Source organism: Colossoma macropomum, unplaced genomic scaffold (genome assembly GCF_904425465.1).
Source record: "Colossoma macropomum unplaced genomic scaffold, Colossoma_macropomum, whole genome shotgun sequence".
Lineage (NCBI taxonomy): Eukaryota > Metazoa > Chordata > Actinopteri > Characiformes > Serrasalmidae > Colossoma > Colossoma macropomum.
In genome coordinates, this window is record NW_023496047.1 from 50,454 (window position 1) to 62,608 (window position 12,155).

At 39.9% G+C, this 12,155-nt stretch overlaps 1 protein-coding gene and 1 pseudogene across 1 annotated transcript; both read left to right on the plus strand.

Annotated features, from left to right (window-relative positions):
- The first annotated feature begins 1,501 nt into the window (after positions 1-1,501).
- LOC118804442 lies at positions 1,502-6,439 on the plus strand (annotated as a pseudogene).
- Positions 6,440-7,361: 922 nt separating this feature from the next.
- On the plus strand, positions 7,362-9,347 carry LOC118804444. Its single transcript, XM_036564952.1, has 8 exons — positions 7,362-7,527; positions 7,616-7,660; positions 7,797-7,861; positions 8,071-8,256; positions 8,502-8,575; positions 8,608-8,690; positions 8,875-8,963; positions 9,119-9,347. The coding sequence occupies exons 1-8, from the start codon at positions 7,525-7,527 to the stop codon at positions 9,186-9,188; spliced, it is 615 nt and encodes a 204-aa protein (XP_036420845.1). The 5' UTR covers positions 7,362-7,524; the 3' UTR covers positions 9,189-9,347.
- Positions 9,348-12,155: the final 2,808 nt, after the last annotated feature.

A 12,155-nucleotide genomic window follows, 5' to 3' on the forward strand; every position in this document is an offset into this window, starting at 1 on the left:
GTCTCTCTCTCTTTCAGTGGTGACTGTCCTGCTGTGTAATATGGTGTGTGTGTGTGTGAGTGTGTGTGTGTGTGTGTGTGTGTGTGTGTGTGTGTATTATATATGTCTCTCTCTCTTTCAGTGGTGTCTGTCCTGCTGTGTAATATTGTGTGTGTGTGTGTGTGTGTGTATTATATATGTCTCTCTCTCTTTCAGTGGTGTCTGTCGTGCTGTGTAATATTTGACAGCAAGGTTAACGTTAACTAGCCAAAGTGTGAGTAGCAAACTACATTGTCTAAAAGGCACTATACACAGTTATCTGTTAGCTTATGGTAACTTAGATCGCTTTAAAACCAACTGTTGGCCTTCTCTTTGGAACCATTACTCCATTTAAGCAAGCCTAACTAGCTAGCTAGGTATCATATGCTAATTATTAACGTAGATAATGGTTATGATAATGAATGTTACCCAGCATATTATTTAGAGCTCAAAAGACGATAAAAGAACGTTCTTATAATATATGTCTGCAATAAATCCGCGTAGCTAGCTTTCTGTCTTCAGTGTAAATACTTAATACTTACTGTTCTACCGTTTAAATGAAGTTTAAATAATCTTACTAATTAAACAGTCCTGACTGTCTGTTTACCCCACTATACGTGTTTTTAGCTAGTCTCTTCATTCTTCATTCTTAAGTCATTATATCAAAAGGTTCATTTTGACCAATTAGGCTTTGTCTTTTTCAAGATGCATATAACAATCCAAGAAGGGAGATCCTTGCCTGAATTGAAAAGATGCACCACATGCTGCAAAGACCTCCACTGCCCCTTCTTTATTTCAGCCAACAAAGTTAAGCAAAGTCAAAACCCACTTGGAGAGCCATTTCAACCGAGCAGGTTTCCATGAAGGTAAAGATTGCAAACATTCTCTTGGGAAATGCAATTAATTATATCATGTCTATGCATTAAGAGAAGCCTGAATATTATGATCAACTTCATTTCTGCCAATAATTAAGTCTACCTGTGATTTGTTTGTAGTTACCAGTTTGTGAATTTGGGTATTCAAAATTTAAAGCTTTAAATGATATAATCAAAAAATAATCCTGCTGTGTTCTCAGTTCTGTGTTCTCATGTTTTAGGAATAGCCATTCACAGATGTGGGTTAAATTGCCGACCGCAGTTGCATTATCACTGTATGCACTGCCCGTCAACACTGTCACGTGAAGCAGACTTCATTAAACACCTGTTTTTGTGCAAGGAGAAGCACTCTGCCATAACCTCCATCCCAGCTCCAAGAGCTTCTTCCATCCCAGCTCCAACAGCTTCCTCTATCCCAGCTCCAAGAGCTTCCTCCATCCCAGCTCCAAGAGCTTCCTCAATCCTATTTCCAACTATTTCCTCCATCCCAGCTCCAACAGTTTCCTCTATCCCAGCTCCAAGAGCTTCTTCCATCCCAGCTCCAACTATTTCCTCCATCCCAGCTCCAAGAGCTTCCTCAATCCTATTTCCAACTATTTCCTCCATCCCAGCTCCAACAACCACCACCAACCAAGCTTCAACAATGTCCACGGGCGCAGCTCCAACAACTTCCACCATCCCAGCACCTGCAACTATCAGTGTGCCAACCACACCAAGTGGACAGGTGACAAGGATCCGTGCAAAGCAACACCACAAATGTCCCATATGCCAGGTTCTCATTAACAAAAAAAATGTAAAAAGGCACATCGAAAGGAAGCACACGCGCAAGAATAAGGACATAACAGGAAGTTCCCACCTCGAGAGTGAATGTATAGATCCCGAGAACGGAATCTATACTGTGCACAAGTCTTTTCATGGCGCCAGTATTCCTCTGCATGTTCAAAATAAAGTATGGGGGAAAATCAACATGTTTCCTGTGAATCCACCGAGTGCCGAACATGGAGTTGGCATGGAGGAGTGGATTGAAAGCATATCAGTGCATACACCTCAAATCAATAACATACTGTGCACTCTATGCTTCCTCTCTCGTTCTTAATGAAGAAACACTTACTGAGATGGTGAAAAGCAAGTGGTTCGGCGAGGATAAAAAGAAGCTGTGCCTTGATCGGCAAACCTTGCCAAAAACAGCCATGTACCTCTATCTGTGTGCTCCAAAATTGGAACCCCTCAGACAAAGAAATACATCTCTATTTATGAGCCGACTGTTTCATACTACAGTCGACTGGGAAGAGTCATGGTGACATACGACACAAAGAAGAAATCATGGCACTGTGCTTGTGCAAGGACAAAGAGATCACGCCTTCATGAATATATAGCAAAATGGCACTTGTTTCAAACACAGCGTGAACTGTTCAGGAAAGTCCGGAGCACTGAGGAGGGGAATTGCCTGAATACAGCAACACCAACAGTGGACAAAGACAGTCAGGATGAGGTTGATCAGGGTGACCTATTATCCACCAAAAGATAAGCAAAAGATGAAACAAATGGTTCAGTATATTTTGAAGTACAAAAAGTTACCTGCTGTTCTGCCAAAACATTTGCAGCTTCCTACAGCAGAAAAAGAATACCCAAGACACCTCATTCCAGAAGAGATGATGTGCCAACACTGCCCAGGCAGTGTGCCCCTGAGTGACCCAGTCCTCCTTACACAGAAGACCAAAATCCTCGCAAACCTGCATATTGTTCAAGGTGGTTCAATGATGTGTATCTGTTGATATGTCATTAAAATCTACTGTGGTACATTTGTTGTACTTTCAGTTGTCATTTATTGTGCTGTAAACTGTACTATAATTGTTGTTGAATATTTGGATTTGCAGATGTATCTACCTACTGTAAATCTTGCCATCAGTGTGGAGCCCACTACCGGTACCAGGAGTGGAAAGATGGTCTACACAACTTTAATGACCGGATACTACTTTCTCTTTCTTTATGTCTAACCATACGGAACATGCTACAGGTAAGTTTTGATATAACTTTATCGAAGTATGATCTATGAATGAATCATTTTTATTGAGTAAATGTACAACTGAATTTTACACCACGTTTTTTGATCTGTATGTTTCTCCCTTAGGTCCATACTGCAGTGAGCAGAGTGGTAGAGTTTTTAGAACTGACTACAGGTGAAAAATTCCCCTCTGCTGATACAGTTCTTAATGGGTATCTTCATTTTGAGGCACTTACAGAACATGATTACCAGTACTCTTGTGTGACCTGTGGTGATCATCCGCCAGTGGTCATCATGGACCTACGTAAGAAGGGAGCTTTCCATTTGTCAAGTAAGAATGCTTTTGTGGAATAGACTGATTTAGATGTTAATTACAGACCAGATTTGACTCTCAGATTTGACTTTTTTTGCAATGTTTTCTCATTTTTTTTAATCAGTAAGTGACCTTACACATCCTCCAGAGGACTTCAATGGAGAGGTTGATATGGAACGTTTTTGGGAGGCACTTTCAATGGAAAGGATTGGTCGAGGATTTGTAACAAGTAATGCAAGAAAACATTAACAAGCAATTAGTAAATGTTACGCCTTTATCAATGACTGCATGATTGTGCAAAGAACATATTTACGTCTCAGTATGTCATTTTATTTCCAATCTGAGATGTATTGACATTTCTTGTGTTCTGATGTTTCCAAAGGTCACCTAAACAATCCATTTGCAGTTCCACCAACTTTCCTCTTTTGGGCTCCGTGGATAGGCAAAAAGACTTAAGCTCAAACCACATCCTTAACACAGAATTTGAAAAAGTCCGTCCACCAAAATCAGCTGAGATCCGTGAAATAACAGTCTCAGAAGACCGACTGAGAGAGGAACTGTACAAGCAGAAGGTAAAAAAAATATTTATTATATTTTTCTTTTTGGAGTGATTTACATGCCATTATTTTCCATGAAAACATGCAGCTCCTCACACGTTTGGTATTTTATTTGATAGGTTCAAGTGGTTAGGACATTATGTAGGGAGTGTGGATTGGATTCCTCTGGATCGTGCACTGACCTTCTCCTGAGATTGCCCAAAGAAAGAAAGACAACAAGGTTTTTCAAAAGATTTGGGCTGCCTCCGGTAAGTTAAATTTCACATAGTGTATGTGGGAGCTGCTGTTATTGGTGAGGTTTTGCCCAGGGTGGAGTAACTTCCAAAAATTTCACATTTGGATTATCTGAAATGTGATTTAATGTTGATTCATCCTATGTGAGAATGAAAATATTTTAGTAGGACAAACAGAAGTTTTTTTTATAATCTCTTTCATTTCTCACTTTTTTCGTCTCAGGTGGTTGGGCTGTGATTATGTGCCCGTGCGCTATTGTTTACACTATAAAATGTAACATTAGAGCGGAAAGCCCACGTGACTTCGCAGACATCCTGTTGTCCTGGAAACATATGCCAAATTGCCAGTTGTTATATATGACTTTGCACGTGGACTGGCTACACACATGAATCTCCGAGAACCAGAAAGGTTGCCCTTCAAACCATTTGAAGGACGGTTAAGGGCCCCAACTCCAGACAACATAGCACAAGCCAAAAATGGTAAACTGAAGGTGTCACTACCTTGGCTTAACTGCAAGAAACTGGTACCAGACTGTGATGGCCATCCCGTAACCGGTTCAGCAGAGCATTATGCTCTGTATGACCGATTCCGTGAGGATAATACAAAAGATGCCCTACGGAAGACTGGCCTGGTCCCACAACTGGCTGGAAAAGTCAACAGTCAAGTAGCTGAACAACTGTTTGCAAGAATGAAAAAAAACAATTACTTCTTAAACATGACATTACCATCAACTCATCTGTTTCTCATGAGAAATATGATCCACCATTACAACATTCACAAAAACAAACAACGAATGGACAACATAAAAAAGGCTTTTGAAGCTGAGGTAGCAATGAACAGCTACAGCCAGGCAGTGTTAGGTAAAATTTAAAATACATGTTTGCTATGCAGTTCTATTATAAGCACATTGTTACTGTATTGTTGTTAAAATATTTATTTATGCTTTTAGGAAATCCACTGTCCTCACAGATGTGCACAAATAGTCCATTGGATACTGATCTACTAAGTGGTGAGTAATGGCTGCAGAGGGTGGGGGGGCTGGGGCGGGGGGACTCACTGTGATCTTGTCATGTTCTTAATTTTAGTTTTCTATATGGCAGGAGGTTAATGGCACATCGGGATCAGAAACCTCTTTCACTGGATGGTTTAGCTTTTTTAAACTGCTCCTCTTTATTGTGTTTCTGTTTTAGTTACAGTGAAAGTAGTGCCCCCGACAGTGGCGCCGGCCCCCCGCGTGCCCCCTACAGTGGCACTGGCCCCCTGCGTGCCCCAGACAGCGCCGCTGGCCCTCTGTGTGTCCCCGACAGCACCGCCGGCCCTCTGTGTGCCCCCGACAGCGCTGCTGGCCCTCTGTGTGCCCCCGACAGCGCCGCCAGCCCTCTGTGTGCCCCCGACAGCGCCGCCAGCCCTCGGTGTGCCCCCTACAGCAGTGCCGGCCCTTGGCTATTTAGAAACAATTAAGCCCTGGGAAAAAGGTTGGAATCCTGTCCAGGAGCAACTGGTAAGTTATTTAGTACAATTATTAATCTTTTGTCATGGCACACACTTATTATCTGATTTAATGACTGTTATTTGCAGCTCAATTACGTGCTGGACACTGGACGACCAGGAGCAGGAATAATTGTGAAAGAAGGGCCCATGTGTCTCACACGAGAAGAATTTTGGAGCTTGGGGTTACTGAGAGACATGGATTCTCACGTGAGTAGTGGGAATTTGGTAAAGAGGAAAAAGGGAAAAGCAATGTTGTATTTGCTTTCATGTTTGTTTACTAATGAGTTTTGATTGATTTGTTTCCTGCAGATTGGGAATGCCTGCATGAAACTGATCAGTGAAGCAGCTCAGCGGCTTGTATGTAATGTATATAAAATTCTAAAGCCTAAATTGAACTGAATGTAGCTGTTACTCTTTTCTGTTATACTTTTGTCTTCTTTCAAAGTTCTTTTTTTCTGTAGGGCAAAGACATTTATATAGAAGACATACATGTTGTCCCTACATGGAAACATGGACATAGTAACACAGTTTCCAATTTTCCAGTGAGTGTTTTTAAAATAACCAAATTTGTATGTGGTCAAAATCTAGATCTGTATAATGACACATTGTTTATTCATTAATTACAGGAGGATATTGACGTCTTTGTCTTTCCAGCATGGACCAGTGCAAACGGGCCAGAGCACTTTGTTCTATGCGTAAGGGAATGTTACTCCTAACGAAAAATAGATGAATGTAATTCATCTGTGTTCTAACAGAGTGAACTCCATTTCTACTCCCTGTGCTAATGAGTATGGAATTCTTGTGCATCTCTTCACCCATTACCACATTATAGATCATGAAGCCACGACTGAGAGAGCTGATGTGTTTAGACTCCCTGTACACAATGCAGGAGTCTGGGTTTGGTGATGGTGAGTATAGAGCCATATTTAGGTCCACAGATGTTTGACATTTTTACATACCAAATTACATTTTGGCTACGTTCCTACAACCTTTACTGGTATGTTTTGGCTACGTTCCTATAGCCTTTACTGGTATGTTTTGGCTACGTTCCTATAGCCTTTACTGGTATGTTTTGGCTACATTCCTATAGCCTTTACTGGTATGTTTTGGCTACGTTCCTATAACCTTTACTGGTATGTTTTGGCTACATTCCTATAGCCTTTACTGGTATGTTTTGGCTACATTCCTATAGCCTTTACTGGTATGTTTTGGCTACGTTCCTATAACCTTTACTGGTATGTTTTGGCTACATTCCTATAGCCTTTACTGGTATGTTTTGGCTACGTTCCTACAACCTTTACTGGTATGTTTTGGCTACATTCCTATAGCCTTTTTTGGTATGTTTTGGCTACGTTCCTATAGCCTTTACTGGTATGTTTTGGCTACATTCCTATAGCCTTTTTTGGTGTGTTTTGGCTACGTTCCTATAGCCTTTACTGGTATGTTTTGGCTACGTTCCTATAGCCTTTACTGGTATGTTTTGGACATGTTACTATTGTCTTGTCTCTGTGGTTGTTATATCTGTTTCAAATTATTTTTATTATCTCTGATTTCATCTTTTCTCTGATTTTAGGAGAATTTTCATCTCTTTTAAACATCTGTTGATGTCACTGCTCCAAGCCAGTCCCACAAAGAAGAACTTCTAATGTGAAAACTAGGCTAAATTTTGACAGATATCTGGCAGCCACTGCAGACTTATGTACAATAGTACAAAAGAACAGTTTCATTATTAATCCTAAATAATTAAAAAAAAACATTCTACAGAGATATTGCTCAGCAAATCGATCCTGGGAGCTGGACAGAGAAGACTGGACATGATGTTGTGGTGAATAATTAATGCATAATTACCTAAGGAAATATTATTGTTCCTGGTACTCCACTTCACATTGGAATTAATCATATAATGGACAAAAACAGCAGCTTTTATCTGTGGGTCATGTTTGTTTGTTTGTTTGTTTGTTTACTTATTTGCTTACATTTTAGGGCTTACCACGCCAAATCTGTGGAAATGACTGTGGCATTTTTGTGCTTATGGTAAGGTCTCAGTTGTTTTGGTAAGTCTGTACAGGCCTCTCTCAGCATGGTAAATAAAATGCTTTGTTTTTCATCTTCTCTGTTCCAGTATACCCTTTCCATTATATCAGGCATGGAGTTTGAATTCCAGGAGGTTAGTTTATTTTAAAAACAACCAAAGAGGAAAATGATTACTTAAAATGTTGTTTATTTTGCAACAAACTATTCAACTTGAAGAGAACGAATACATTGTGCACTACAGATTCTCCTTGTAATTCTCCTTCTTTCAGATGGACATGCCTTTGATTCGAAAGTGGTGGTGTCTTCTACTCATGGAACGCTTCAAAATAGAAGGGTACGATGGCTCTAAACAATGTGTATATGTTTGTTTTGTTATCATTTTGTTTTAAGGGTCACTTGTACATGATCTCAAACTTTAAAAAACATAAGTAGAACATCTGTTGACCATAAGTAATAAAAGAGAAAACTCTTGATGGCAGACCCACCAGTGCTTCAGCTTTTTCCTATGCAATATTTTAAGATGTTGTTGTTGTTGTTTGAAAGCCATGGCCAAAGGTTTGCTTTCTGGACGGATGAGGCCAGAAAATTGCTCCAGGGAACCCTTCAGCCAGTATACCGAGTTGCAAGACAGCACCAGTCCACATGCAGGCTGTCATTGACCGCACTGCAGATGAAAAGAGACTGGTGGACTTCACTGTGCAATCAGAGGGAGCTGAGCAGCGTTTGTCGGTACCTGATGTTAAGATTTTCTCATCTCATTATAGACAGATTCACCTGGACCTTTGCTAGAAATATTAACAAAAACCTATCATTTAATTATGTGGCTCATTTATTGTACCTTTAATTTAGAATCTATGTATTTAATGTAACTGACATTTACTATCAGTTGTTCAGTAACTAACAACTACCACACAATCAACTGAAACAATCAATTGCCACGAAATAATAGTTTGTATAACTTGATTTGCCTACAGGGTGTGCTCAACGGGAAGCCTTCAGAGTGGATTCCTCTTAAGCCCTCTTCCCAGGTGCCTGTCTACCTCGACTGTGAGGAACAACAGGACACCCTTTTTTCCTATCTGAAGTCATTACTGCATAGAACACCAACACAACTAAGCTTCACGGATGAAGTGCAGTTCATCTTTGGTGTTCTGTTTCCAGAGGTAAGCTCAACCATGTAATGTATTTGTGATTGTTTCTGCTCCTGCACTTTCAAAATCTAGCCTATATAAACAGTATATCTACCATGGTGCTACGTGTTTACAGACCTATGTATAATGACTTGCTGTTCTGTATTCTGCATTGGTACAACAGTATATTTAAAAATGATAATTTTTCCTTTGGTAGGCCATCATATATGGCCTAGCTGTGTTGAAAAATCTATCCTGGCAGCAGGCCAAGCAGGTCTTCCTCTGTGGTCCAGTTCATCACCACAGGTAAGAGTAAAGAATGTAATTGTTTTTACATAATGCCATAAAATATTGGTCACTGCCTGGTGGTGGTGGTAACATCAATTAATGTACCATTTTACCATTGTTACAGATATTTCTGTTAAGCGAGCAGTAATTATGTTGTCTTTTTACTATTTCAGTGAAGTGGAGGAATTCAACAGACTGACAGACAAACAACAGAAGAAAGAAGGGAGACCATTCAATTGGTAGGTAGTGATGTAACCTAATTCACAAAGTGGGGTTTGAAGAGCGCTGTGATTGGTCGAGCTCCGCTTTAGCCCCGCCCACCTCCACCATTCTGCAGCGGCAATGCTGCACGAGAGGAGCGTCTCACCGAAACCGAAAGCAGGGAGTTTCCTCACCAAGCAGCGGCGCCATTTTGTGGAGGAGAGAGGAGCGGAGCTGCGCTGAGTTCCTGATCTGAGTCTCTAACGGACAATAAAACTGAGGAAAGAGTCAGAACTACAGGAGGCACTGAGTCAGAAGGAGAGCCGGAGGACTCCTGCTGAGGCAGAGCTCTGTGTGTGGACAGTGTCCAATAAACCTGCGTCATAATTTAAAACTACACACTGCGCTCCAGAGTCCTGAGCAGAACAGGGCTGAATCTCTAACAGCTCCCTGACTCCTTCAGCCAATCAGTGAATAATATGTCTAATATATTTAATAGTATGGTTAACAAATGACCGTTTGGGATTTAGTATAACACACAGTTTCAGCTATGAAAAAACTCAAACTCCTAGATCCCCCCATCATCACGTGACACAGACGAAGCTAAACTGGATCAGACCAGTTTGTGTTTGTATGTGTAGTGAAAATGATAATGGTAATGATAATTGATTAGTGGATCAATACATTATACGTATGATAAAGGCTCTCGTTTGGAGGGTTGTGCCCGTCCAGCCATGACTGCTGTTTTGAAAACTTCTTTGAAATGACTCTAAATCTATTCATTTTTATTTTTTATCCCATTTGTCGTGATTTCCAAAGGGTTTTGTCGTCCTGTTCAAAACTGCAAAGCATTTCAAATTTTTTCAACAAACTTTGTCTGATGTCCATTTTATGAAATATCATGTGGTGTGACCATCAAGAAACGACCACTTTGGGACGTTTATGTTAAAACCATCTCAAAAGCAGGAGATTGCGTCATATAGCAGTTTGCCAAGGACCCATGGAAGCAGCAAGCAGACTTGTACGTCTCTCTGAAATTTGGGAAAAAATAACCTTTTTAACGGCCGGCATGTCGCTGCCACTTTTGTACATCATGTGGTATGACCTCAAAAAAGAATGGATATTAAATTATTTCTACAAATATATATTTTCATTATAGATTTCATAGTTACCTTTTGTGGAAAGCTAGCTTATTTTCTCTCTGTGGCCAATTCTGTGCTGGTAAACTTTTACTGAACTTGAAAATATCATGTGGTGCGACCAAATATCATGTGGTGCGACCACTGCAGAGTGTTTTCTATAATAGATATAATTTTAGTGTTTTTGGAATCTATTTTTAATGCAATTTGAGTATTTTTTTCTGATATTTTGGAAACAGTTTATGTTTAATATTTGTACAACATAATGAGAAAAGTGCAGAAAATAAAGCACATGTAATTTCACTTAACTTTTATTTATATATCTATTACTGTTTTAATATACTTTACCAGATACCATTGTAAATATCTTTCACCATAGGCAGTGTGTTAATTCTGACTCTGTAGGAAGTAGAGTATCTTGCTAGGAAAAAAAATGAATTTCATTTTTTTTTTTAATTTTTAAAAATAAAAATTGCTCTTGTGTATTTTTTCATTACCTGGAGGAAATGCATTTTTTGTTAACATTGCATCTGCTATCATCTATCATTAGTCCAAAATGAAAATAAACTATACAACGCAGATTTATGGCATGGTGCTGTGTTACATTACTGTTTTAGCTACACTGTAAAAAGTTTCTTCAGTTCTACCTAAAACATTAATTTGTGGTAACAATAGAATACAATAGAGCTGTACTCAGAACAATAGAGCTGTACTCAACTGTACAATTTACTTTGATTAAAAAAACATTCATTCAAAGTAATTGTTTAGTTAGTAAAAATGTGTTAATTTACTTGTTACCACATGAAGTATTTTTACTGTGAATCTTTTTTACTGTGTACCAGAGAAAAAAATGTAAGGAAAGTTTCCATAGGTAAACATAATATAATATAATATAATACTTATTTTTTGTATTTTAAAATTGGCCTATTGAAAATCCTTATACGTCATTGACCCATATATACAGTAAAGTACATGCAGCAGCTTACAGTACACATAAATATAAAGCTGGTAAACGTCTTTATTTGAGGATGGTATAATTATAGGTGTTGAACTTTGGTACAGTTGGCGCTGGGTGTGATGCTCAGATCTTTCTCCCATTGTGCATCTGGAAGTTGTGACGTTAAGACAGTGTAGTTTAATTGTTTAGAAAAGTTTGTGAGGGGATTTTAAAATGGTACCTTTAAACATTTCTTCTGCTGTGTGAGGCGGTTCTGAATCATGTTACTAAATTATGATATATATTAAGTTATTAACATTAAACTATTTTAAATGTACAGTGTGGATGATGGCAGATGGCAGATTTTAGTTGTAGGTACTGAAGAAAAGTTTCCACAGTCCCAGTTCTGTAGGTCTGGACTGATTCCTCTAGACGTGGTTTGTTTAATGTCTAATGTTTAATGAGATGCTTTTATTTTTCCTTTTAGGGATTTTTTATTGTGCAGACAGGCTGGTTTGTTCCACAGTGGAGTGTGTTTCCATATCAGCGCTGTTGAGTTGGTGATTTTGAGAACTTTCCATAAATCTGTTGTGGCTGTGGCTGCTGTTTGGGTTTTTAAGTAGTCCACCGGGCCCTGATGGCAGCTGCCAGAGCTGGCAGGAAGGCAGGGCCTGAGCTCCGAGCAGGGACGAAGCCCGGCGGGGGAGAGGAACACGGTGAGTGAGAGGGGGCGGCGCCCAGGAGGCGGGGCTCGGGGCTTGCAGCTCGTCCGTCTGGATTGAATGTGAGGCTAATTAACATGGCCTCACTGCCGGGACTGGAGGCGGTGCCCAGGAGGCGGGGCTCAGGACTCACGCGCCATCCACCTCTCACTCGCCGTGTTCCTATGCTGGATCAGAAATGTGTATTTCTTGACCCTGTGATTGGTCAGTT

Bases quoted from the DNA above. Each gene is read 5' to 3' on its own strand.
- LOC118804444 (XM_036564952.1), top strand. The intron at 8,257-8,501 runs GTACCTGATGTT...ATTTGCCTACAG, and splicing joins GAGCTGAGCAGCGTTTGTCG to GGTGTGCTCAACGGGAAGCC. The intron at 8,964-9,118 runs GTAAGAGTAAAG...TTACTATTTCAG, and splicing joins GGTCCAGTTCATCACCACAG to TGAAGTGGAGGAATTCAACA.